This window comes from Rhineura floridana, chromosome 10 (assembly GCF_030035675.1).
Source record: "Rhineura floridana isolate rRhiFlo1 chromosome 10, rRhiFlo1.hap2, whole genome shotgun sequence".
Lineage (NCBI taxonomy): Eukaryota > Metazoa > Chordata > Lepidosauria > Squamata > Rhineuridae > Rhineura > Rhineura floridana.
In genome coordinates, this window is record NC_084489.1 from 54,336,868 (window position 1) to 54,359,706 (window position 22,839).

Genomic DNA, 22,839 nt, shown 5'->3' on the forward strand with positions numbered 1-22,839 from the left:
GCCAGTATGCTACTATCCCCCACCCAGTAGTGTAGTGGCAAATTCAGAAGTGCCGGGTCCCCTCATGATAGTCAAAGCCACACAGCCCTTTTTTGCTGCTGGGTTGAGAATGAGTTCCTTGTTAATGTGTTCTCCCACAACAACAGATGTCCCTATGAACGAATCAGCATAGGATAGTGTTACCTATTGAAAAGAGTCTTTTCAGTGGCTAACTCATCTCCTTTCACTCTGGCTCCATTCACCAGGAAACACAAGGAAGCGTGTTAGAAGACTTCTCAGTGGCTAACACACTCCCCTTTCATGCAGATTGGCGCATAGGATGCTGGAGACACAGGGACCCTACTTCCAGAAAGTAAGGGGTCCAAGCCTCCCCCCCAAACCCTGGACGACTACACCCCTGCCCCCACCCCTTTTAAACCAGACTGCTGTTTTTACTGGTAACCTGTATTAGTTTTGCTAGAGGTGCAAACAAGCAACCAATCATACTGTAGTACCGCCCATAAGCATCTCGTGAAATCCCTAATTTTTAGACGTGTCTTCTCCGTCTACGTTTCCACTAACGTAACGTACTGCAATCTGATTCCAAGTGAGGGCACAAAAGAGAGGGCACGGTGCTTCAATGGGCGCCACGGAGCATGCTCAGGTGCCACGGAGCATGCTCGGTAGCATTTGATGGTAAAAACTTGACGGGTAGCGGAGAAAGGGATCCCAGCTAGGCCAGTCTGGTTCTGATCGAGGGGGTGCCGGGGTTTCTGCGCACCATGGGGAAAAGGGATAACCGGGTGGTGAGTAACCTACGCCGCCTCTCATGGAGGCCTGTTTGGGGCAGCAAGGCTTTCGAGGAAGGCCCATGGCACTCCTTCTTGACCAGGGTGGGGATGCTGGACCCGGGGGTGAAAAACGGCGGCGGCGGGGTGGTGATGGTGGTAGCGTCGTCGTTGTGATTATGGTTTAGCGATCGCCTCTGAAGTTTGGGGGGGACGGACACGTTGAGATGATCTGTGCCTCTCATACATCTTTCCTCACCCCTGGCTGGGGGAACAGGTATAGGCTGTTAACAATAGCCCCAGTCTGGTAGGGATCGTTGTCTTTTCTGTGTTTTCAAGAGAGGAGCCGTTTTGACTTGGGGGGGGGTCTCTGAAGGATTTAGGTTAAAAATGAAAAAATCTTGTTGCTTGACTCGAAGGCACGTAGCAGGTGATAGCCTGGGTCCAAGTGAATCTGTTGGACATTGAGATCTAATTGTAATGTGGCAGGAATAAAACTTAATCATTTGAATGTTTTTATGAGTTTGTACAAGGATTATTATTCTCTGTTTATTAGGGCCGTTTTAGGTTCTCACTTCCAGTTTTGTTTCTCATTTGAATACATAATTCCATTGCTGTCTCTGGCTTGTTTTTCACCTTAAGAGGTTTTTGTGCTCTAGCTTGCCAGATAACCATGTTTGAAGTGAATGCATATAACAAGTATGTTGTCCATTTTATGGAGGTAAAATACGTTGTAGGGGAGAAATTATAAGGGCACCTGGCCATTCTGTTGTGGCCCTCAGGAACACACTTAGAATGTGTGTGGATCGTTATTTGCTACATTTGAGAGTCTGCCCCTGCTACTTGGCAAAGACTTTAAAGACTCTGTAAACCTGAATGCAAAATCGAAGTGACCATTGATACCTGTAACCGGCCTAAGGAAAAATTGCACCCATTCAAGTGGTACTAAGACCATTTGTTGCTGTTAGCACAGACGAAATGTGCATGCTCACACTCTGCACATCATCATTGCAGAAATGTTCAGAAGTGTCTTAGGAGGAAAGCCGTTTTAGTGATCTCTGCCGAATAGTTATGAGCCAGCTCAGCAGCTCAGGCTTCTTTCTGAGATGTGATGTTGAAAGTTAGGCCCCCTCCAGACTTATGCCTTTTTTGCAGGTGTATTCTGCATCATGTGTTTATGCTGTAATAGTCTATTAGTGGTGGATTTATAGTGGACTGTCCACACAACGTTTCACTTTGTTCTGCGGTGCTTCCCCATTGTTACTGCATTGTTGACATCTGGAGGGGCCTTCTTGCGATATAGTGCAACAAAAGCAAAGCAGAACAAAACAAACAAACACCGATATAAAAAGTTACAAGATTTTAGCAGGAAGTAATGGGACATATACTGATTGGAAATGAAGCAGTATGTTCACCCCAAAACTTTTTCAGGTGCATACTATTGGAAATGGGATCGTGTATAACCATCCTGATAGCATCATGGATAGCATCATGAGCACAAATCATCATGAATGCACAATAAAAAAGACATCTGGAGGGTCCCTTTTCTAATCGTGCAGACCTCTAGAAGATTTACAACATTTTGCAAATGTTGTTAGATGGCAAACAAGATTCTCCCTTAGGAGATTGTGTTAAAGCTATACGTATGATTTGGGGCAGAGACAGATCAAGGCAGTCTAAACTGAATTCTAATTTTGTACAAGTCAAGTGTTATCCAAATGCTGAACTCAATTTGTTTGATTATGGTCTTGTCCACACAGCATCTTCCCATGAAGGTTCATTTGGAGCTGTAGGACTTAAACCAGAAAGGGTGAAATGAAGATTAAATACCCCGCCCCCTGTAAGAGGTGGTTTTGTGTAACAACTAGCAATTTTGCACAGGTTTCTGGTATTTCACGCACATTTTAGTTGGGCCATATGATGTTTTAAGTCTACATGTGAAGGTGTAAGATGTGAAGCACCTGTCAATGCACTGTAGACAATTAAATAATATATGGCATGTTTAAAGCAAAAAGATTTTCATGGTGCACCGTTGACCTGTCATCTGATGTCCATCCCCTGATTCAGGAGTGGCTAATGGTGTAACACAGGTCTAGAAAGGACAAAAGGAATGGAATGTCAACTGGCGCTAGGTTGAACTCTACGAACATCTGTTCATGTCCTCCGCACCCTGAATTTCATGTCTCCTCCCTTATAGACCTGCCGAGGCCAAGAGATCTTTAGGGGAGTGAGAACAGCTCTGGAATATTCTGTCTGGTCTTCTCTTGCCATTTTTTGCTCTAAGCTGAAAACGTTTCTCTGACAATATTTTTCATGTTTTGCTGCCAGTCTTGTATAATTTATTTTAAATTGCTGTTTTTCATTTATTTATTGTTGCGCTTTTTATGTGTAGTTTTGGCCATATATATATATATATATAGTTTACTGAATATATATATATATATATATATATATGGCCAAAACTACACATAAAAAACGCAACAATAAATAAATGAAAAACAGCAATTTAAAATAACTATTAAGAGTTGACTTATTGGAAAACCTTGAGAATATTTCATATGCTCAGTCTCATGCTAGGTCTTCTTGCCCTTAGTGCAGAATATCTGTAGCTTAGGCTACAGTCTTATACCCACTGACCTGGGAGTAAGCCCCATTGAACTCGGTGAGCTTTACTTCTGAGTCGCCATGTATGAGATTGTGCTGTTGCACATTGAGCAGCATTTACAATCTGTGTAGGTGGTTATGTGTGGGATGGAAAAACAACAGTATACTGACATTTTGTGTCCAGGTGTGTTGTTTATATGCATATGCTTTAGAGCTGAAAGGCATCTGCTCTCTACTTTGAGATTTAAAAGAGACCTAAGGCATGGAGAATTTGAGTGAATATGTGGGCATGCTATCAGCAGTTTTAAAAGGCGTCTCCAACATCTCCCAAGAGGCAAGAATGGGGATAAAATGAGGTCTGTGATTTACCAGGGACCAACTCTGAGAAAATAGGGACTGTCTCTAGTAAATAGGAACATATGAAGATGCCCCTAACGTTTGTGTTTCTAAACTGGCATGGTTCAGTGGACAGTGTGTTGGATTTGAACACTGGTTTCATCCCAGTTTAATCACAATCAGGGTGTTGCTAGGTAGAAATTTAAGCTGAGTTTCAGAGGGAAAGCTGCCTGTGAGCAGGAGCAGCGGCAACAAAATAATAATGAAAGGTGCAGGAAATTCAGGGCATGGAGACCCCCCTGGCCATGAGCCCAGCTCAGACATAACAGTCTAAGAAGCTGGGAGGGGACATAAAGTTAATGGGTGATTTGAAGTATATTGGCAAGGATTCCCAACATTCAGTTACTTAACTTGAGAAGCAACAAACAGCTGAAATGAAGAAGGTTTGGGGTAACCACAAGTGGGATTTTTTTTGTGGATGGAAGGACTGTGATCTCAGTTCTGGTTCTCAAAGCAAACTCCTGGGCTCAGAATTCTTTAATTCTTAGTGCACCAGTTGGTGGTACTTAGGGTTCTAGCAAAAAGAGGTAGGTATCTTACTGCTTTACACTAAGTCAGACCCTTGATCCATCTAGCTCAGTATTGTCTTCACTGACTGACAGTGGCTCTCCAGGGTTTCAGGCAGGAGTTTCTCCCAACCTTACCTGGAGATGCTGGGGATTGAACCTGGGACCTTCTGCATGCAAAACAGATGCTCCACCACTGACCAGTTGCCTAGTAGATCCTGCAACCTGAAATCTGCCCACCCCTTCAATAAACCAGACTTGGAATTAAAATTGTGTCCAACAACTTCCTATTCCCTCCTTCTTCTCTCTTGCACCGTAATTCAGTGCTTCCAGGGATCCTTCAAATGGGAAACTGTAGTTTTAAATAATCTGAATGTATTGAATTATGGTGCAAGGGAGAAAGGAACAGGAAGAAGGGTGCATGTGGGGATGTTTGTTCTCAGGCTAATAAACCATGGTTATTCTGAACCAAGCCACTGTATCCCTCAGTAACTTGGAGCAAGTAAGAACCTTTGCATGAATAATAGATACCCATGTCACAGGCCTTTTGGTTGGGTAAGGGAAAGAGACTTCTGTGGGCCACATGTTCAATGCTACTAAGTTGGACAGTGCTTTCAAAATTCACCCAAGCTGTAAATATTACAACTAATTTCTACTGTCTTGGTTGTGTGCCAAAGTTTCTTGAGCAGGGTGATTTCCAGGGTCTGAGTGTACACAGCTTCTGCTATGCCAGCAAACGAGACTAGAGAAAAAAGATCAACATGTCTATCATGGCCCAAAAGATTGCCATAACTGTTTAGCACTTAGTGTGTGTTCCATTTGAAAATCAACAGTCTTTGACAGAGAGCACCTGAACATGGCAAAATGTATTAATAAAGCACTGGTTTCCCCCTTAGATTTTGATCACATCCATACAGTACATTTAAAGCACATAATGTCCTCCAAAGTATCCTGGGAACTGTAGTTTGTTAAGGGTGCTGGGAACTGTAGCTCTGTGAGGGATATACTACAGTTCTCAGGACTCTTTGGAGGTCACCATATGCTTTCAGGGTATGGTGTAGATGTGACCTTTAAGAAAGTCTGTGAACTTGTCTTCTGTGATTCAGCCAAATGCTAGAAGAAGAAATTCTTTTTTTAAAAAAACGTTTTATTTTGCTCCATCAATAGGAGATGGGTGCTATTTTAAGGGCAGCAAAGTGGAATGACTCAGTTTATATCTGACTTTACTTTGTATTTTTTTAGGCTTATATGAATCCCATAGCAATGGCTAGATCACGAGGTCCTGCTCCATCTTCGGGTCCTACTATACAAGACTACTTGAACAGACCAAGACCGACGTGGTATGTATGGCAATGATGACTTTCCTCCTTTTTGAGACTCCTTATCTTATGAAAGAGAATGAGACTTCTGTCCCAGTGACAATCACTTGGTTAGCATGTAACCCTAACTAGCCAAGTGTTATGTGCACAAGCCTTGGATTCATGTGCTCCCCTCTTTTCCTCCTGTGTAACCTCAAAGGGATCAGAAGGATTTGCTTTCATTTTCAAGTAGCCATGCTTTGTTGTTATGTCCAAATTGAGAACTGCATAATGTTAACTATGCTTTATCAAAACAATCCAGGTTTATTAACCATGAAGCTGGCTTGTTCATACAAATCATAGGAAAGAGTAATCACAGTTTATGCTGGTTCAGACATAATAACAAACTACAGTTAGTTGAAAACAGAAGCAAATGCTTCCAATCTCCTCGTTGTGGTCACACCAGAAGAGGAGCAGGGAGTGCATGTGCCTGAGGCTTGTGCATACAACACCATGGTATAGTTTAACATTACATGCCAACACAACCAGTAATAGGCAAAGCAAATCTCACTGAATTATTATGATTCTTGCAGCTAAGTATGCTTAAGTAGGTTTTGGTGGTAGGCAATTGCCCTGATCAAGCATAGGAGATTGCATGTGTGAGCAGCCTTACCCACATGGAACTGATGCTGAAGCAGGTGTACATCTGGTTACATATACCCATCCCCATCACAATCCCATCTGGATCCCCTTGAGCAAGCTGGATGTGTCATCTATTGATGTGGATGAAAATACGTTGATGCAGATGGAGAAACTCATCCACATCTAAGGCAACAAATTGTTTTGTGCGACTAGTTGTGCATGGCTGGAACTAGATCAGCAAGAGTGTTTTATATGGTACAACCAAATCATTTTTAACTAATACGTTCTTAGTACATTTTCACAAGGTCATTGTGTAACACTAAACCATGGTTTGGCATTACAAAAATGAGTTGCTGTGAGCTTTGTGCTCAGCCACTCCACCCATTGCTTATCTTTTGCATTCAAAGGAAAGAAATTTAAAAAATGCCACTTCTGATTTTGAATAACCTGAAGTTTTCCATTGTGTCTGAAAATGTGGCTCACTGTGGGTGGTTAAGGCCCAGGATCAAAACAATGGTTTGATCCTAGTTCGTTTGACAACCACTATGATAACTAAAATTGGGAAACTGGTTTATTCAAAACTGAAAGAAGAAGCTTTCAATCTCCTTTCTTGCATGAAAAAGGAGAAGGGAGGGGATGCACCTGAGCCTGAGGCTTACTGCAGCTTGTTCTTATAGGTAAACCATGGTTTAGCATTGCATCTGAACCAGGGATGTAAGGTAAATTGGCAATTTTTCAAGCAGTCCAATTTTGTCAAACAATATAGTAAGTATGTCCATGGATACTTTTAGCAGCCGCTTCCCAAAACTGCTATTGTTTTGTTGTGGTTTATTGTTATGTTTTTATAGTGTGTTTTATTTGTTTTTGTTTTAACATTATATAAGTCGTTTGGGGACCTTCGGGTACCAAGTGACTAATAAATAATAATAATACATCTAATGGCATTAAGTTATAACTATAAGCATACATCTTTCCAAATAAGTTATAGGATATATTCTTTGCTGTAATTTTCAAGAATGCTTCATTTCTGTCTTGGTTCATAAGATAACATAACGATGTTCATGGAAGGTAAGTTTCCCATTGCCAGCACTCTCCTATGCCCCATCCCACATTATTCCGGTTCTCACCACCACCACCTTCTGGAGAAGCTTTTCAGAGTTCTCAAGCGGCTGCTGCGGGAGGAGATTAAAAACTTTCGTTCCATCAACTTCCTTAAGTTAACTTAAACAGAGTTGGGCTGCAATCCAATACATCTCTACTCAGAAGTAAGCTCCATTGGGTCACTGGTACTTACTCCTAGGTAAGTGTGCACTGGATTGCAGCCTTTGGTATCCTAGGCATCAGCTTTGGTAAACTTGCATGCCTTGGAGATTTGCACAAATCAGGGCTTTTTTTTTTTAAAGGGAAGAAGTAAAAGAACAATTAGAAAAGAAGAAGAAGGGTTCCAAAGCCTTAGCAGAATTTGAAGAAAGGATGAATGAGGTTTGTTATTTGGTTAACTTTATGTAGACAGAATTTTTTTCTGCTTTCATAATGAAACAGACTTGTTATGAATATCCCACCCCAGCCATCTGTCTGCCCTTTTACTGTATTTTGTAAAACTATAACAGAGTGATAAAATGTTGCTTATCTAGTCCCTTTCCGATCTACTAATATTGCTCAATACTATGTTCCCCCCCCAAAAATATATAACATCTAATTTGTAATGCTTCTATTTTGCAAGCTTCCAGACGCAATCTGCAGATAGCCCTGCCCAGCAAGAGCTAAAATGTAAAGCTCTGGCAAACCCTGAAATTCCTTTGAAATGTATTCAAAATAACTCTGACAAAGCTATTAGCAGTGATAATGCTGCTGACTCATAGTACCCATCATGTGGTGATCAATGCCTGCACATATACAATTTTTGCCAGAAATCTTAAAAAGTGAGGAGAAAGGGAGTAACAGAAATGGCATCACAGGCACACATTTCTAGGAATGAACAGACTAGTCCAACATGTGAGGAAAAAGCCTTATTTCTTACACTGGGCTATCAAAAGGTGCAGCTAACCTATTATTATTATCATTATCATTATCATTAATTAGATTTATATCCCATCCTTCCTCCCAGTAAGAGCCAAGGACGGCAAACAAAAGCACTAAAACTCTTTAAAACATCATAAAAACAGACTTTAAAATACATTAAAATAAAACATATTGAAAAACATTTTTTTAAAGCGTTAAAAACATCTTTTTAAAAAAAGAAAAGGTTTAAAAACATATTAAAAAGCAATTCCAACATAGACGTAGACTGGGATAAGGTCTCAACTTAAAAGGGTTGTTGAAAGAGGAAAGTCTTCAGTAGGCATCGAAAAGATAACAGAGATGGCCATGCCTGTCTAATATTTAAGGGGAGGCAATTCCAAAGGGTCGGTGCTACTACATTAAAGGTCTGTTTCCTATGATGTGCAGAATGGACCTCCTGGTAAGATGGTATCTGCAGGAGGCCCTCACCTGCAGAGCGCAGCAATTGATTGGGTATATAAGGGATAAGATGGTCTTTCAGGTATCCTGGTCCCAAGCTGTATAGGGCTTATAAACGTGCAGCAAACAATAAGAACCAATTCATGGGTTAACTTTCTGAGGCTTGATTTCCTTTGTTTGCTGCCCTGGGCTCCTTCTGGGAGGAAGGGCAGGATAGAAGTTTAATAAATAAATAAATAAACAAATAAATAGAACTCTTATTTAGAAGAGTCAAGAGCCCCAAATGGTTGCTTGTTCACATGGAACATATTTTTTCACCAGACTGCTGCAAAGTCCTCTGGGTCTGCTTGGCCTCTAAGAGTTCTTAATTGCTGAGTTAATTTCTCTGAAATGGCAACAAGCAAAGCTTTTGCATGCCAACAGTCCAGGGTGAGAATGATACATCTTTCCATCCTTGATGTCTTTCTATCCTTGAGAAATAACGAACCAAACTGCAACAATCAATTAGGCAGTTGGGAGCCTTCTAAACAGTGTAAACATTCTCTCCCACAAACTTGGATAGTCAGCACAACTTAGGTTCAAGAGCTGCTTTCTCTCCCGTACTTACTCCGTACACCACCTGTTTCCAAAACGAATGCACGCCCAGGCAAACCCACTAGGGATGCCAGTAGGAGCTTCTCTCATTGTAATTCTGCCAGCATTGGGTGTTGCCCGTGCCCTGAATGGGGGCTAGCTGAACTGGTGTGTAAAACTGTTTGCAGCCTTCTGATTGGCATCTGATTGACTGTTGTGAGAACAAAATGGTGGACTAGATAGGTCTTTGGTCTAATCCCGAAGGGTTTTTATGTTCTTATTTCCATTTAACATGATCTCAGATAGGTTGCAGGTTGGGACAGAAAGAAAGACCCTTGTCCTTGACCCTTGGATAATTGCTGCCTGTAAGAGGAGACAATACTTAGATTCATGCAGGTAGTCTGTAATATTTCCCACCTCCGTGGCTTAGTGTATTTATTGGAGGGAAAAGCTGGCTACCTGCTCTGTGTGAGACATCTAACACAAGAGAGCATACACTTTTTTATATGCATACCTTTGCCTATGTAACTGGATAAATATTTAGGCAAAACCTGATTATTAAACCTGGTTCTCTCTGGCGTGAAATTGTTTCTGAACACCTCTAACAATGAAAGCTTGTTGTTCTACAGTGAAACTACTACTACCTCTAGTAATAATATCTCTAGAATGTTGCTTTTAGAGGTCAACAAAGGCTACTACAGAATTTATTTATTTACCTAAGGCATTTATATACCACTTTTCAGATGGTCCCCATAAAGCAGTTTATATTTATCTATTTATAAAAATATTTAACTACAGCTATTCATTAAAAAAACCCCAAATGATTTACAATATACATAAACACAAAATAAAACCATACAAAAATCATAAATCAATTAACTATCTATTGTAGAAAGATAATTGTCTCAATTGTCTGTAAAAGCCTGGTGAGACAGAGAAGTTTTCAGCAGGTGCCTGCTGAATATCTATTGGCAGAGTATTCCACAGGACTGAGCTGATGACAGTAAAGGCTCACGTTATTGTTGTCGGATGAGCTTTGCCAACTTGGGGGATGATCAGTGATGTTCTGGCAGATGATCTCAGTGACTGAGCTGGGATATAAGGGTTCAGGTGGTCCCTAAGGTACCCTGTATCTATGTTGTTCAGGGCTTTGCAAATTACTATAGGATTACTTTCCATGTTTTTTAGAACTGGAAAAAAGAGTTGGAAAAACATCGGGAAAAATTGTTAAGTGGAAGCGAAAGTACTTCGAGAAAGAAAGAGGTAAATATCTTTAGTATATTCATGCAATGACAATGGGGTCTGGATTCTCCTGTTGTGATAGCTTTTGCTGTTAGGCAGTGCAGTTCCTGCCAAGCAACACACTTCAAAATGTAGAATCCTAACTTCTTTGATGGCACACACATGGATGTACTAATGCAAGATCCACTGATTTCATTTTAGAGAAAGAAAAAGGAGAAGAAGAAATCCAGTAGGGTGAGCAAAGATTTCAGTTTTTTCAGTGTATATGTCGATATACATTTTAACTTGAGTTAAACCACATATCGATCTCATCATTCCGGACTATTGGCTATGCTGGCCTGGGATTATGGGAGTTGGTCCAATAACATCTGGGGACCCAATCTATGGGAAGGCTGATTAAAGGGGAAAAACCAGATTTTTAGAAGTCAGTTTTTATTTGGTATTTATTTAATCTTGGCTTTAAATCCAACTGATGAAGATTAAAGACTGTCTCGTAAACTCAGTGTTTGGAATTCAAGACAGTAATTGTGAATTTAGGGGCTGTCTTCTTCTTGGGTTGCATTCTGTTCATTCTTTGTATTTATCTAACAAATTCTGCATCTCACAAATTTACGTTTTGTTATCTTTGGTCAAGTTGTCTCCATCTTCCTCTTCCTCATCAAGCTCTGATTCTTCCAGTAGTTCTTCTGATTTTGAAGATGAGGTAAGAATGCTGTTAACTAAAAATGTAACTTTCTATGAAGTTGTGCCAGTTCTCCTTTCCAACTTGATGTTTTGATAGGTTGTTTGTATTTGAATATAGGATGGATCAAAAACTCTAGTTCTTGTCATTTTGAGTGGGATGAAGGCGACCTTGTCAGGAACAGTTTTTCAAGTCATCTAACACCCTTATCCCAAACACATAAGCTTAAATTGAGTTCCTTTGAGTGGTACACTGCCTGTGGATTGCTCCCACTGGCAGAAGGGGATGAGGGAGGATTTTTGCCAGTTTTTCGTGTGCCCACTGAATATCTGCTCCAGAAGCTTAGAGGACCCTTTGGAACAGCATTGGAGGCATGGGGGGGAGGGGGCTGCAGTGAAAAGAGGGAATTGAGAAATTTTCCCTATGAGTACGGACATCACAGCGGGTATTAGCTCCACCTATTGTGCGAAGGCAAGAATGTCTTTGAAGTCAAGACTAGGGGCGTCAGGCCCCTCCCACTCTCCAGTTCATTCTTGCCTTCGTACGAACAAGATTGAGATACTATAGCGTAGCATTTAGCTAAGTTTTTTTGTGATTTGTCTGTTTATTTGTTCTGACTGGGTGCGAACCTAGTGTTACTTGTGTGTCTCCCCAGTCCATCCTTTCCCTGTTTTTCTGTTTAACTTCATTTAAGTTTATTTCTACTTCTTTTGAGGGTTCCCTCAGAGACCGCGGCTGCGGTTCTCCATGTTTTTTGTGTTTAGCCTTCCATTTACTTTAATTTCCTTTGCTTGTCTGAGGGTCCCCACAGAGACCGCGGCTGCGGTTCTCTACCTTTTTTGGCTGTTTTGGAGCCTTTCATTTACTTTTATTTCCCTTGCTTGTCTGAGGGTCCCCACAGAGACCGCGGCTGCGGTTCTCTACCTTTTTTGGCTGTTTTGAGCCTTTCCCTCCCTGGCTTTGCCATCCATCGGATCAAGCCGCGCTCTGTGGAGCTTTTGAAGGGACCCTTCAGGTGAGACCAATGGTCCATTTGCCTCTTTCCCCTTCCCTTCCTCAAGAGGGAGCCTATGCTTGATTGCAGTCCCTTCTACAAAGAAAAAGAGGAAGTCAGAATCCACAGAGATCCATGCACGTAGGCAGGGAGTGCCTCATGAAGTCTTGCAGTCTCCTGACCTTGGAGGTAGATAGAGAGCTGCTGTTTAGAAGCAGCTTAATAGTTGCCATGCATGGGTTCTAGGTTGCCAGCCATTACTTGGAAGTAGATCTCATCTGTTTTGTCCTTGTAATGGCTCTCATCTGTGGGGAGAGTCTTCTACTGACCTTTTGCCCCCGAGAGTGATTATGCATCTCGAAGGGGAGAGTTTCCCAGTGATAGAGATGTGTGATATTGGGTATCATAACTCATATTTTGTGGTGAAAATAAATTATCTAGGCAATTTATGTGGCAATTTGTTGAAAATGGAACTGGGAACCAAATTCAGCATCATAAAGAACACACAATACAGTGATAGGTGGTGACCTTGCAGTTATTTCCCAACTATTGAAGTACAGATCTTGCAAAAAAACAAATCACATGCAACCTTATTCAGCACACTTGGTACCAATTTCTTTCCTGGCTCATGTACTAATCCTTCCTTTGTCTTCTCCGACCTCTTCTCAGCTGGATTACATGGTGTAGGGGCTTTGCAAACTCTCCCACCAGAGGCAGGGAAAGGGAGTTGACAGTTCAAGAAAGTTAGTAAAATGCCTGTTGCACTCATGCAATAGGAATGACTGGATTGAGACTATTATGTTTAACATGTGGGTGTAAGACTTCTTGCCTGCCTCATTTGAAACTATTTGTGTTATTTTTAAATGGGAGAGCAGAAACAGACAATTGAATAAACACCCAACAAAAATTGAGAGTTTTTTTGGAAGAAGGGAAATTGTGATCAAGGCAATGCATTAAGAAGAGTTGTTGAGGGCTCTTCAAATACTGTTGTGTGTTAAGTGTGAAGATGTCTGAGCATCCTTGCAGGATTAAATATTTAGCGTGTGTTGTTGCTCTAAAGATGGCAAGGCGTTCTGGAGCGCTGCAAAACCTTTAGAAGAGGGTATATTCTTATTAACACTGCTCAGGCTAAAACTTTTTTTTTTTTCAATAATTTTTATTCAGGTTTTCATAAAACATACAAGACAAAATCATAAAACATTCAAAGACAAAAAACAAAATCAAAAATAGTTAAACAAAAAGAAAAAAAAGAAAAAAAAAAAACAAAAATAAAAAATAAAGAGTAAAATATTGACTTCCCATTTGTCAAAGATCAAATCAGTTATAAGTCTATAATATATAACAATCCTGTCTCTTAAGTCATATTATAAAATCACTTTCCTCCAGTAGTTATCTTACTTAATCATCAAATCTCATAAACATTACTTTATTCTTTCCACAAAAAGTCAAAGAGAGGTTTCAATTCTTTAAGAAATATATCTATCAATTTTTTTTTTCCAGATAAGCATATCGATTAATCCATCTCATTACTAATTATGATAATCTTGTTGTCATAACCATAGTCAAAATAAACATTTCAATTAATCCATCACATCAGAATCTGTTAGGTTCAGTAATTTCAGTAGCCATTGTTCTATTATCCCTATTAGTTCCATTTTCCATCTTCCATCTTCAGTAGTCTTGTTAAGTCCAGTAATTTCAGTATCCAATCTTCCATTATCAGTATTCCATAATAATCTTGCTGTCAAAGCCATAGTCATATAGTAAGAGTCTGATGGGAATTACCTCTATCCCAAATATTTTCTTGCCATCCATTCTGAATAGGTTGCTGAAATACTGCTGTAAAATCATATCTCTGTTCTTTTTTTCAAAATACACTGGGTCATCTCTTGAAAGTTTTTCCATTGTCACATGGCTGCAGTTAATTCCATAGATTTTCTCTATATTGGGCTCCATCACATCATTCCAGTCCAGAAGATTATCCATGCCATTGATAACTTTATCTCTAGAATCTTCATTAATTTCTTCAGAGATAACATTGAGTTCCAAACAGTAGATTTTATTTCTAAAGTCCATAGACTCCAAATCTTGTTCCTGTTCCACGTTTGTTCCAATCTCCGGGATCTCCTCTCTCACAGGGACCCCTGTTCCAGTCTCCAGGGTCTCCTCTCTCACAGGGACCCCTATGTCTTTAATCTCCTGTGTCTCCAAACAATAAATTTTGTTTCTAAAGTCCATAGACTCCAAATCTTTTTCCTGTTCCACGTTTGTTCCAATCTCCGGGGTCTCCTCTCTCACAGGGACCCCTTCCAGGGTCACCTCTCTCACAGGGACCCCTATATCTTTAATCTCCTGCTTCATTTTACTCAATTCAATTTTCAGCTCCTTACAACCCTGTCGCAGGTTTTGTTTCGTTATCTCAATCTCATCCATTATTTTCTGAAACATAGTTATTTCCAGCTTCTCAGCCACTTTCTTAATTGCCATTTTAAAAGAAAAATATAGGAAAACCACTTCTTATTTCAGCAACAATTGGGTTAATACTCCAAACTTGGTGACATCACAGTATAAACAGAGCAGACAGCCTTATCTCTCCATGTTTAAGTAAACAAAATGCAGTTCCCAGGATCGAAACAATTAATGGCGGTCGTCAGAAAACAGATTCGTCAAAATAAAATAGACCAAAAAGAGAGTAGTCTCAGACAATATAATATTCTTCAAAATAAAAATCTGGAATAGAAATCCCTCTTCTGTGTATATCTTTAGAATGCAAATCCAGGACAGCTTTTTGCAACAAAAACAGAGATAAGCTATTAATTAGTGAGTAGCAGAGAGAAGTTATGGCTCCCCAGTGAGATGTCAAAAACCGATCAATCTGGCAAATCTCTTTTAAACAGCAACAATTTAAGTCAAGTAAAAGAAAAATATAGAAAGAAGGGTGCTTGCCTGTTAGTGCGTTCTCTCTTAAAAGATAAGATGAACGTTCGCTTTTCCAGATAGAGCTTGTTGTTAAAAATCCGTCCCACCTTCGTCGGCTGGACCTCGTCCCATAAATTAATGAGATCTGGTCGTCCCAACAAAAATAGGCTTTGAGGTTAATCTCTTCGTTTCTCCCTACCCGGGAGAAGTTTAATCAGTCAAAAAAAGAAAAAATCTGACTGATATATCTGAATAAGCTTCTTTTGAGGCAGGAGCCCGTCTCAAGAGCAGGCACAGGCTAAGTCACCCTTCCCGGAAGTCCCCTAACACTGCTCAGGCTAAAACTATGTGTTAAGTTAGCCACCACCTCATGTACTAAAGCCCCAATGACTGCTTCTTCTCTGCAAAGTGACATTAGATGGAGTGATTTGCAGAAGAGATGATTACTGGAGTGGGTGTTCACTTTTCTCCACCTGCAGCTTATTCCCTGCAACCCACCATCTGCTTTTCCCCTAGCCAAGGTTCTAGACCTGTGTATGTGACAGAAATGTGGGTATGGATGCCCAGATGTGTGAAAAGTGGGTTGGAGGAATCTTGGTGGAAAGGTGTTGTGGAAGGGGTAGGCATCTTCTCTTCTGCAACTTCTCTCCTGCAGATTGTTTCCTCCAGATGCTCTCTGGCAGAAAAGAGCTAGCTGGCTGAGATTTTTAGTACATAAGATGGCCATTTAAAGTTTGGTCCCAGCTTCAGTTTTGCTTGTCATAGAGCAGATTTGTGAAGCATTAAGCAAGCTCTATCTGCCAAATTGATGCTTGTTGTTTGACAAAAAGAAAGTACAAAAGACAGCAAAGGAGTTTGAAAGTCTTAAGTACTCCGATTAGAAACTAAGACCAATCAGCCTTTAGAGACAGTTGGGAGGTAGGGCAGGATACTAATAATAATTCCATAAAAATAGAAAATTGGTGGTAGCAACGACAAAAAATCATTAGCATAAGGAACTAGAAGCCAAAATATCAAATCACTGTGCTGTTAAGGAAACAGATCTTATTCAAGCAGAACAGTTAAAGGATTGCAACCATACCAAGAACATTGATTTCTTAAGCTTTACTGAAATATTGGTCCCAAAGTAAGATCCAAAATGGTTTGACTATTCTATTTTGTTGGATTAATACAACAACAGTTCAAGTTGGTCAAAGCAAAATACATATATTTTTAAATTGATATTATAGCTGCAATTTTATACCCACTTACATGGGCGCAAGCCCCACTGAACTCAGTGGTACTTACTAGATTACCCTATTTCAGTGCTGCATCTGTCCATTTAATTTTTCATTTTTACATTTCAGTTTTAGAATGCTTATTTAAAGTCATTTGATGTCTGTGTTATTTGTTTGTTATTTTTCTCTGAAAAATCCTGCTAATGGTCTCTTGGATCTTTGAAATGAGTCAGTGATGCAACAACTATAACAGGTTGTTGGACAAAGTTTAAACAAAAGTGTTGGATTTAACCTTGATTTTCAATGAAGAAAAGTCAAGGGACTTTTGTACGCTCCAGCCATCCCTGTGGCAAGTCTGTAGGAATGCAGGTTATGTCTTATGCTTCAAGCGCAATTACTAGGTAATGATTTGTTGTGAACAAATTCAAACTATTTCCTTAAAATATTTGTGGCTAGGATAAGAAACAAGGGAAAAAGAGAAGGAAAAAAAAGCATCGCTCCTCACGGAAATCATCTGAAAGCTGTGGTTCAGATTCTGAGTCGGACGGCAAGGTAAAATGTAATATTGTATCAGTTGTCTTGAAAATTTTCTAAGAAACCCAGTAGTGATGTCTGTGGTGGGGCAGAGCCACCCACCCAATACTGGTGTTGCTGCTGTTTGTGTAGGGTTGCAGTGAAGTTGGGGCCACATAGTTGCATTGGCAGGACCATCAGATTGACAGGAGTCCACTCTGTCCCACCACACACATTGCTATTAAAAATATCTTAAAACTTCTTAGAGTCTTGTGGCTCCTTAAAGACTTAAAAAATTATTTTGGCATAAACCTTTGTGGTCTAGTGTCCATTTCATCAGATGCAATATCTTAATATCCCTGGGTGTTTTTTTTTTTCATGGACTGAAATTTTCAGGGCCAGTTAAAAGTATGCTGGCAGCTGCCAGTGTATATGTGATGGTGTGCCATAGAGAGTGTGCACCTTTCTGTACTTTCCTCTAGACTAACCTACTGGCAAATCTAGTCGCTGACCAATTAAGAACAGCCCTACCCTTTGTTGCAAGAGTAACAAAGCATTTGTTTTTGCATGACTGCAAGCTTTGGTTTGAGCATCTGTCTTCCAGAGTACCAATAATTGTAAACTCTCAGTGTTTATAAAATCAATGCTATCTTGTAAACCATATCTACTTTTAATCTCTTTATTTAGGACAGCTTAAAAAATAAAAGGTCAAAGGAAGACAATGAAAGAGAAAAGGTAAAATGCTTTCATAGTTATTTTTTTAAAAATCTACTCCAAAGCTTAGTATTCATATAGAAGCCCAAAATCTCTATTCAGGCAGTTGTCCACTGGAATTTGATTATCTTAATTTTCAGAAGTGTTTCTTTTATGGTTGGAAGTTTTTGTTGCTATATGCCTTCAAGTTAAGTATGACTTATGGCGACCCTATGAATCAGCGACCTTCACTAGCATCTGTCATGAACCACCCTGTTCAGATCTTGTAAGTTCAGGTCTGTGGCTTCCTTTATGGAATCAATCCATCTCTTGTTTGGCCTTCCTCTTTTTCTACTCCCTTCTGTTTTTCCCAGCATTATTTTCTAGTGAATCATGTCTTCTCATTATGTGTCCAAAGTAGGATAACCTCAGTTTCATCATTTTAGCTTCTAATGATAGTTCTGGTTTAATTTGTTCTAACACCCAATTATTTGTCTTTTTTGCAGTCCATGGTATGCACAAAGCTCTCCTCCAACACCACATTTCACATGAGTTGATTTTTCTCTTATCTGCTTTTTTCACTGTCCAACTTTCACATCCACACATAGAGATCGGAAATACCATGGTCTGAATAATCCTGACTTTAGTGTTCAGTGATACATCTTTGCATTTGAGGATCTTTTCTAGTTCTCTCACAGCTGCCCTCGCCAGTCCTAGCCTTCTTCTGATTTCTTGACTATTGTCTCCATTTTGGTTAATGACTGTGCCAACATATTGATAATCCTTGACAAGTTCAATGTCCTCATTGTCAACTTTAAAGTTACATAAATCTTCTGTTATTACTTTAGTCTTTTTGACATTCAGCTGTAGTGCTGCTTTTGTGCTTTCCTCTTTAACTTTCATCAGCATTCGTTTCAAATCATTACTGGTTTCTGCTGGTAGTATGGTATTGTCTGCATATCTTAAAGTATTGATATTTCTCCCTCCAATTTTCACACCTCCTTCATCTTGGTCCAATCCCGCTTTCTGTATGTTATGTTCCATGTATAGTGAACTTTTCTGAACAGTGGATGTCAATGAGCATCCTTATACATGCTGTACACCCCGCCAACTAGAATAAGTTTTGATATTATAGTTATATGACCATAATAATACTGGATAACATTTAAACCAGCTTTTCAAATTTATTAAATCTTACCATTTGAAGTGAAATGATACTTCACGTAGACCAGGGGTTCCCAGACTATGGTCAGTGGTCCTCAAGCTTCATTCAGGTGATCCATGGCCTGTCTGTGGATTTGTGATTGAAAATGGGAGACTGCATATTTAATAAGATGGATGCCCATATTGATTTTTAATGGTGTTTTATTGCCTCTTTTATTTCTTATATTGTGTATTGTTGTACTGTAATTTGAATCCTATAAATTAAAAGAAACAATAAAATATAATTAAAGGTCATACAGCCTCTAGCGCACAATGCATTTCAATTGCCACAAGAAGCAGAAAAATCATTAAGTGGTTCTCCAAGACCTTCAGCAATTTTCAAGTGGTCTCTGGGGGAAAAGGTTTGGGAAACACTGATCTAGACTGAGGCTACATGCTTGTAGTTTACAAGGCAGCAAGAATAAGGTTGCTGAATTCCCATAAGTGAGGAAGTGAAGCCTTTCTTATAAAATCTTATTTTATTTCAGGGACTAAGATTAGTTGGCGCATATATCATATAAGGGTTGTGTATGGAACCACTTCAGCCATTCATTCACCCAATAGACCAGTCTTTCCCAACCCGGTGCCCTCCAGATGTTGTTGGACTGCAGCTCTCATCATCCTTGACCATTAGCCATGCTGACTTGGGGTTTGAGGAGTTTAGTCCAGCAACTTCTGGAGGGCACCAGGTTGGGGAAAACTGCAGTAAACAATCGCATTAACTTGTTCTTGCCCAGTGTTTTCCTCACACCCATTTAACCATTCCACCTCCCCCATTTAAATTCATTTAATTTATCAATTTCATTGGTGCTCTCACTTACACAGTGTTGCTGAGGATGAAACTAGAGTTAAGCAGCATGTGAATACATGTCCTTTCTCTCAGATTTTAGCATTGATTTCTATCTTGTAATCCCATGAATAAATTGAACTAATAAATACTGAGATGCAAACTTTGATGTGTATGTCAGTTGATCATAATACAGGCATCTGAATGTGGCTTTTATCTTGCATAGGATACAAAAAACCTTGATAGGAAAAGGAAAAAAACAGACCGTGGGGATGGCTTGTTATCAACAGACTCCTCCTCAGATTCGGAGCACACAGATGAGGTTGGTATGCATAGAAAACCCAGAGCAACTATAAACATGTTCAGCAAGTTAAGGTTCTCTTCACATGCACCTGCAAAGGCATGGAAGCCATTTTGCCATGATGTGTGCTGCTTCAGGTGAGTGTGAATGAAGAAATTGCATGAGCAGAAGAGTCACATGGATCCGTCCTACCTAGATGATTCTAGACTGTGATTGTTTTTACTTGCCACACAGATAGGGTAGCTGCCCTGCTCCTGGAAAAAAAATGTAAGAATTATGAAGCTGTGTCCAGGATAGTAGCCATTATGGTTGGAAAATTGGAGATTATTGCATAGCGTATATCTGAGAGAAGGTGACATTTCTCAACAGAGTTTCTACGTAATATTGGTATTCTGCTGTCATCTGTTTATCTCTTTCAGCATATTTGAATATATTGTTCTGTTCCTCTCTACTTAGGTACCAGCAAAAAAGAAGAAAAACACTGAAGAGAAAGAGAAAAATGTAAGCATTATTTTGCTTATCCAAGAATGGTTAGCAAACATTGATTCGAAATTTTAGATCAGCATAAATATATGTTAGCACAAACTAACCCTTCTTACCATTTCATTTTGTCTGGAAGTTCCTCTTACTTCAGTTTATTAGTATAGTTGAGAGTAGAATCAGCTGACTGGCTGAACTGCTGTATGTAATACTTCCTGCTAACTTTGAATATGGTAGTCCTAGCACAGAAATAAAGATGAAAAGAAAAAACCTGCATTGAATCAGGCCGTTTAATACCATGCTGCCACAATCTATGTACATACCATACATTTAAAGCACATGACTTCCCCTATAAAATCCTGGGAACTGTAGTTTGTTATGGGTGCTGGAAACTGAAGCTCTGGAAGGGGTAAACTACAGTTCCCTAGATTCTTTGGGAGAATCAATGTACTTTAAATGTATGCAGCTGCTTGACAACAGGTTTTCAGATAACCCCCCTCCTGTCTTTTGGATATAATTTGTTTCCAAACATTTGTTATTTGAGATGCTAGGGTTTGAAGTTGAGGCCTCAAACATGACTTTGCTTGGTATGTGTTACTCTCTACTTGGTTAGCCTTAATATAGTTTTGAAATGGTTTTAATTAATCCTTCCTTTGAAAATGCATATGGTTAGTCAGGGCCTGTAATTGAATAAATTGGTTTCAGTATCGTTAGACTGTTTCTGATAGTTTACATTTTTAAAGGTTAAAACAAAAAAGCGGAAGAAGCACAAGAAACATGGCAAAAAGAAAAAAAAGAAGACAGCCAGCTCAAGCTCTTATTCGGAATAACTTCAGTCAAGACTCTACCCCCCCTTCTCATCAAAAGTGCAATGAGACTAGCAAGAACTGCAACTGTGAAAATGATGACAAAACTTTACCAAACTGCATGAGCTCTCCTGTGTGTAAACAATATTCTAGACTTTCAGCTTACCCAGTGCAGTTGGGCTGGAAATAGCCATTGTTGTTGCCTGATGCTTAAATATATGTAGTACTCCTCCTTCCCCGCCCTCCAGTAGCTGGTGTTAAATGTTTTGAAATAATTCCTGCACATGGTTTAATGATTGAATAGCAGTGAGAAATTCGGTTGATGCAAAAAAAAGGGGGTGGGTTGTCCATTACAGAGCCTTTGAATGTGCTCTGGTGCCCACATTTGGCTTTAGCACCCATGGGCTCCCCTGCATTTTAATGGAAGGAGCCTTTTTATACACATAAAGAACTGAACTTGTGGATCAGCTCTATCTGCTGGATTGAAAGGGGCAGCCCCTGTGAATGTACACTCTGCATGTGCACCTGTTCCCATAAGCAAAACAGAATTGGGGCATTTTAATTTTGAACTGGTTATTAAATTTACTTTTTCATTACATTTTCAGAAATTTGCAAAATTTCCTTTTCAAAGATGATTGCAGCTCCTGAGACGTTTCATTACTACTGTCAGTTTTTGAAATAGGAACATGCCAGTAACCTATACAAATCTCAGTTTTGCAGACGTGTGTAACATAAATTTGCTCTTGATTTTTTTGGGGGGTGGGGTGGGGGGATGTGGATGTTTGTGTTCCCTTGGATCAGAGGGCATATTTTGAACCTTGCAAATAGCACCAATGTTTTGCTAATACTGTTGCTGTGCTTCCAAGGGTACTTTCAGCAACCTTTTTTTCTTTCCAAATCCACTGAGGCTTTTTCCTGTACAAGCCCCACTAAAAGTAAACAGGAGGTGCAGAAGAGCAGTGATGCTGATAATAGATTAAGGAAAAGCTAGATATGATTGGGGACAACCACTTTTGTCTATTTACGTGGCTGCCCCATTCACATATAATACTGGGGAGTGTAATTTTTATAACAGAAAGTGTGTACAGCTGAGGGGAGCTGAATGTGGAAGCTTTCTCCACCACGTTTCACAGACCCCTAGTCTGCTTCGCTTCTGGTATTGGAGTTGAGCTTGGGAGAAAAGGGCAAGGATTAAAAAAGCTTAGGGGGGGTAAGATGGGGTTGGGGGAAAGAGGGTTTAGCTACCTACACCAACTTTTGCTGAGAGAAAAGAAAAAGACTCTGTCTTCTTTCCCTTCCCCCCTCCATTTTATACATGAACAGACACATGAACAACACAAATGTGAATGTCTGTTCTCATTAAGTTTGATCTTTGGTTTATTCTGAACCTGAATGTATGCTCTTGGGCTAAGCAAAAACACCAGCCTAATGCCACATAGCTGACATCCAAAAAGTGCGGATTTTACCCCTGTTGAATTAATATAATACTGAGTACTGGCTACTAATATGCATTTGGTGACATTGAGTTAACTGATTTTTTTCCCCTGACAAACACTGTTGTAGGTTGTTTTTTTACTTTGTGTTGTCACTAAGGTATTTAGAATTAATATTCTGCATGATTTTGTGCCATTTTTAAATTAACCAATAGAGAAATACAGTTGTAATCAATGGGAATTTTTTTATTATGTTCCACATACAGCATTACTTATAAGTATTAGTTCATATTGCGTTCATGCCTATGTTTTAAATCCACACT

General features: G+C 39.7%; 1 protein-coding gene across 4 annotated transcripts; it reads left to right on the forward strand.

The window, feature by feature from the left end:
• Nucleotides 1–542: 542 nt before the first annotated feature.
• Nucleotides 543–21,681, forward strand: FAM133B (family with sequence similarity 133 member B). 4 transcript variants are annotated; one of them, XM_061587341.1, is made up of 11 exons: nt 543–586; nt 5,516–5,613; nt 7,617–7,695; nt 10,435–10,509; nt 10,690–10,722; nt 11,123–11,191; nt 16,757–16,852; nt 17,501–17,548; nt 19,723–19,818; nt 20,254–20,298; nt 21,021–21,681. In XM_061587341.1, the coding sequence occupies exons 2-11, from the start codon at nt 5,522–5,524 to the stop codon at nt 21,105–21,107; spliced, it is 720 nt and encodes a 239-aa protein (XP_061443325.1). In that variant the 5' UTR covers nt 543–586; nt 5,516–5,521; the 3' UTR covers nt 21,108–21,681. The 4 variants fall into 4 exon arrangements, with proteins under 4 accessions (XP_061443325.1, XP_061443323.1, XP_061443322.1 ...); XM_061587339.1 differs by having other exon boundaries at nt 586–675; XM_061587338.1 differs by lacking the exon at nt 543–586 and adding an exon at nt 682–785.
• Nucleotides 21,682–22,839: the final 1,158 nt, after the last annotated feature.

Coding starts and splice junctions, on each gene's coding strand:
- FAM133B (XM_061587338.1), top strand. CDS start 762: ATGGGGAAAAGGGATAACCGGGTG. Junction 10,510..10,689: donor GTACTTCGAGAAAGAAAGAG/GTAAATATCTTT, acceptor ATTTCATTTTAG/AGAAAGAAAAAGGAGAAGAA. Junction 20,299..21,020: donor CTGAAGAGAAAGAGAAAAAT/GTAAGCATTATT, acceptor ACATTTTTAAAG/GTTAAAACAAAAAAGCGGAA.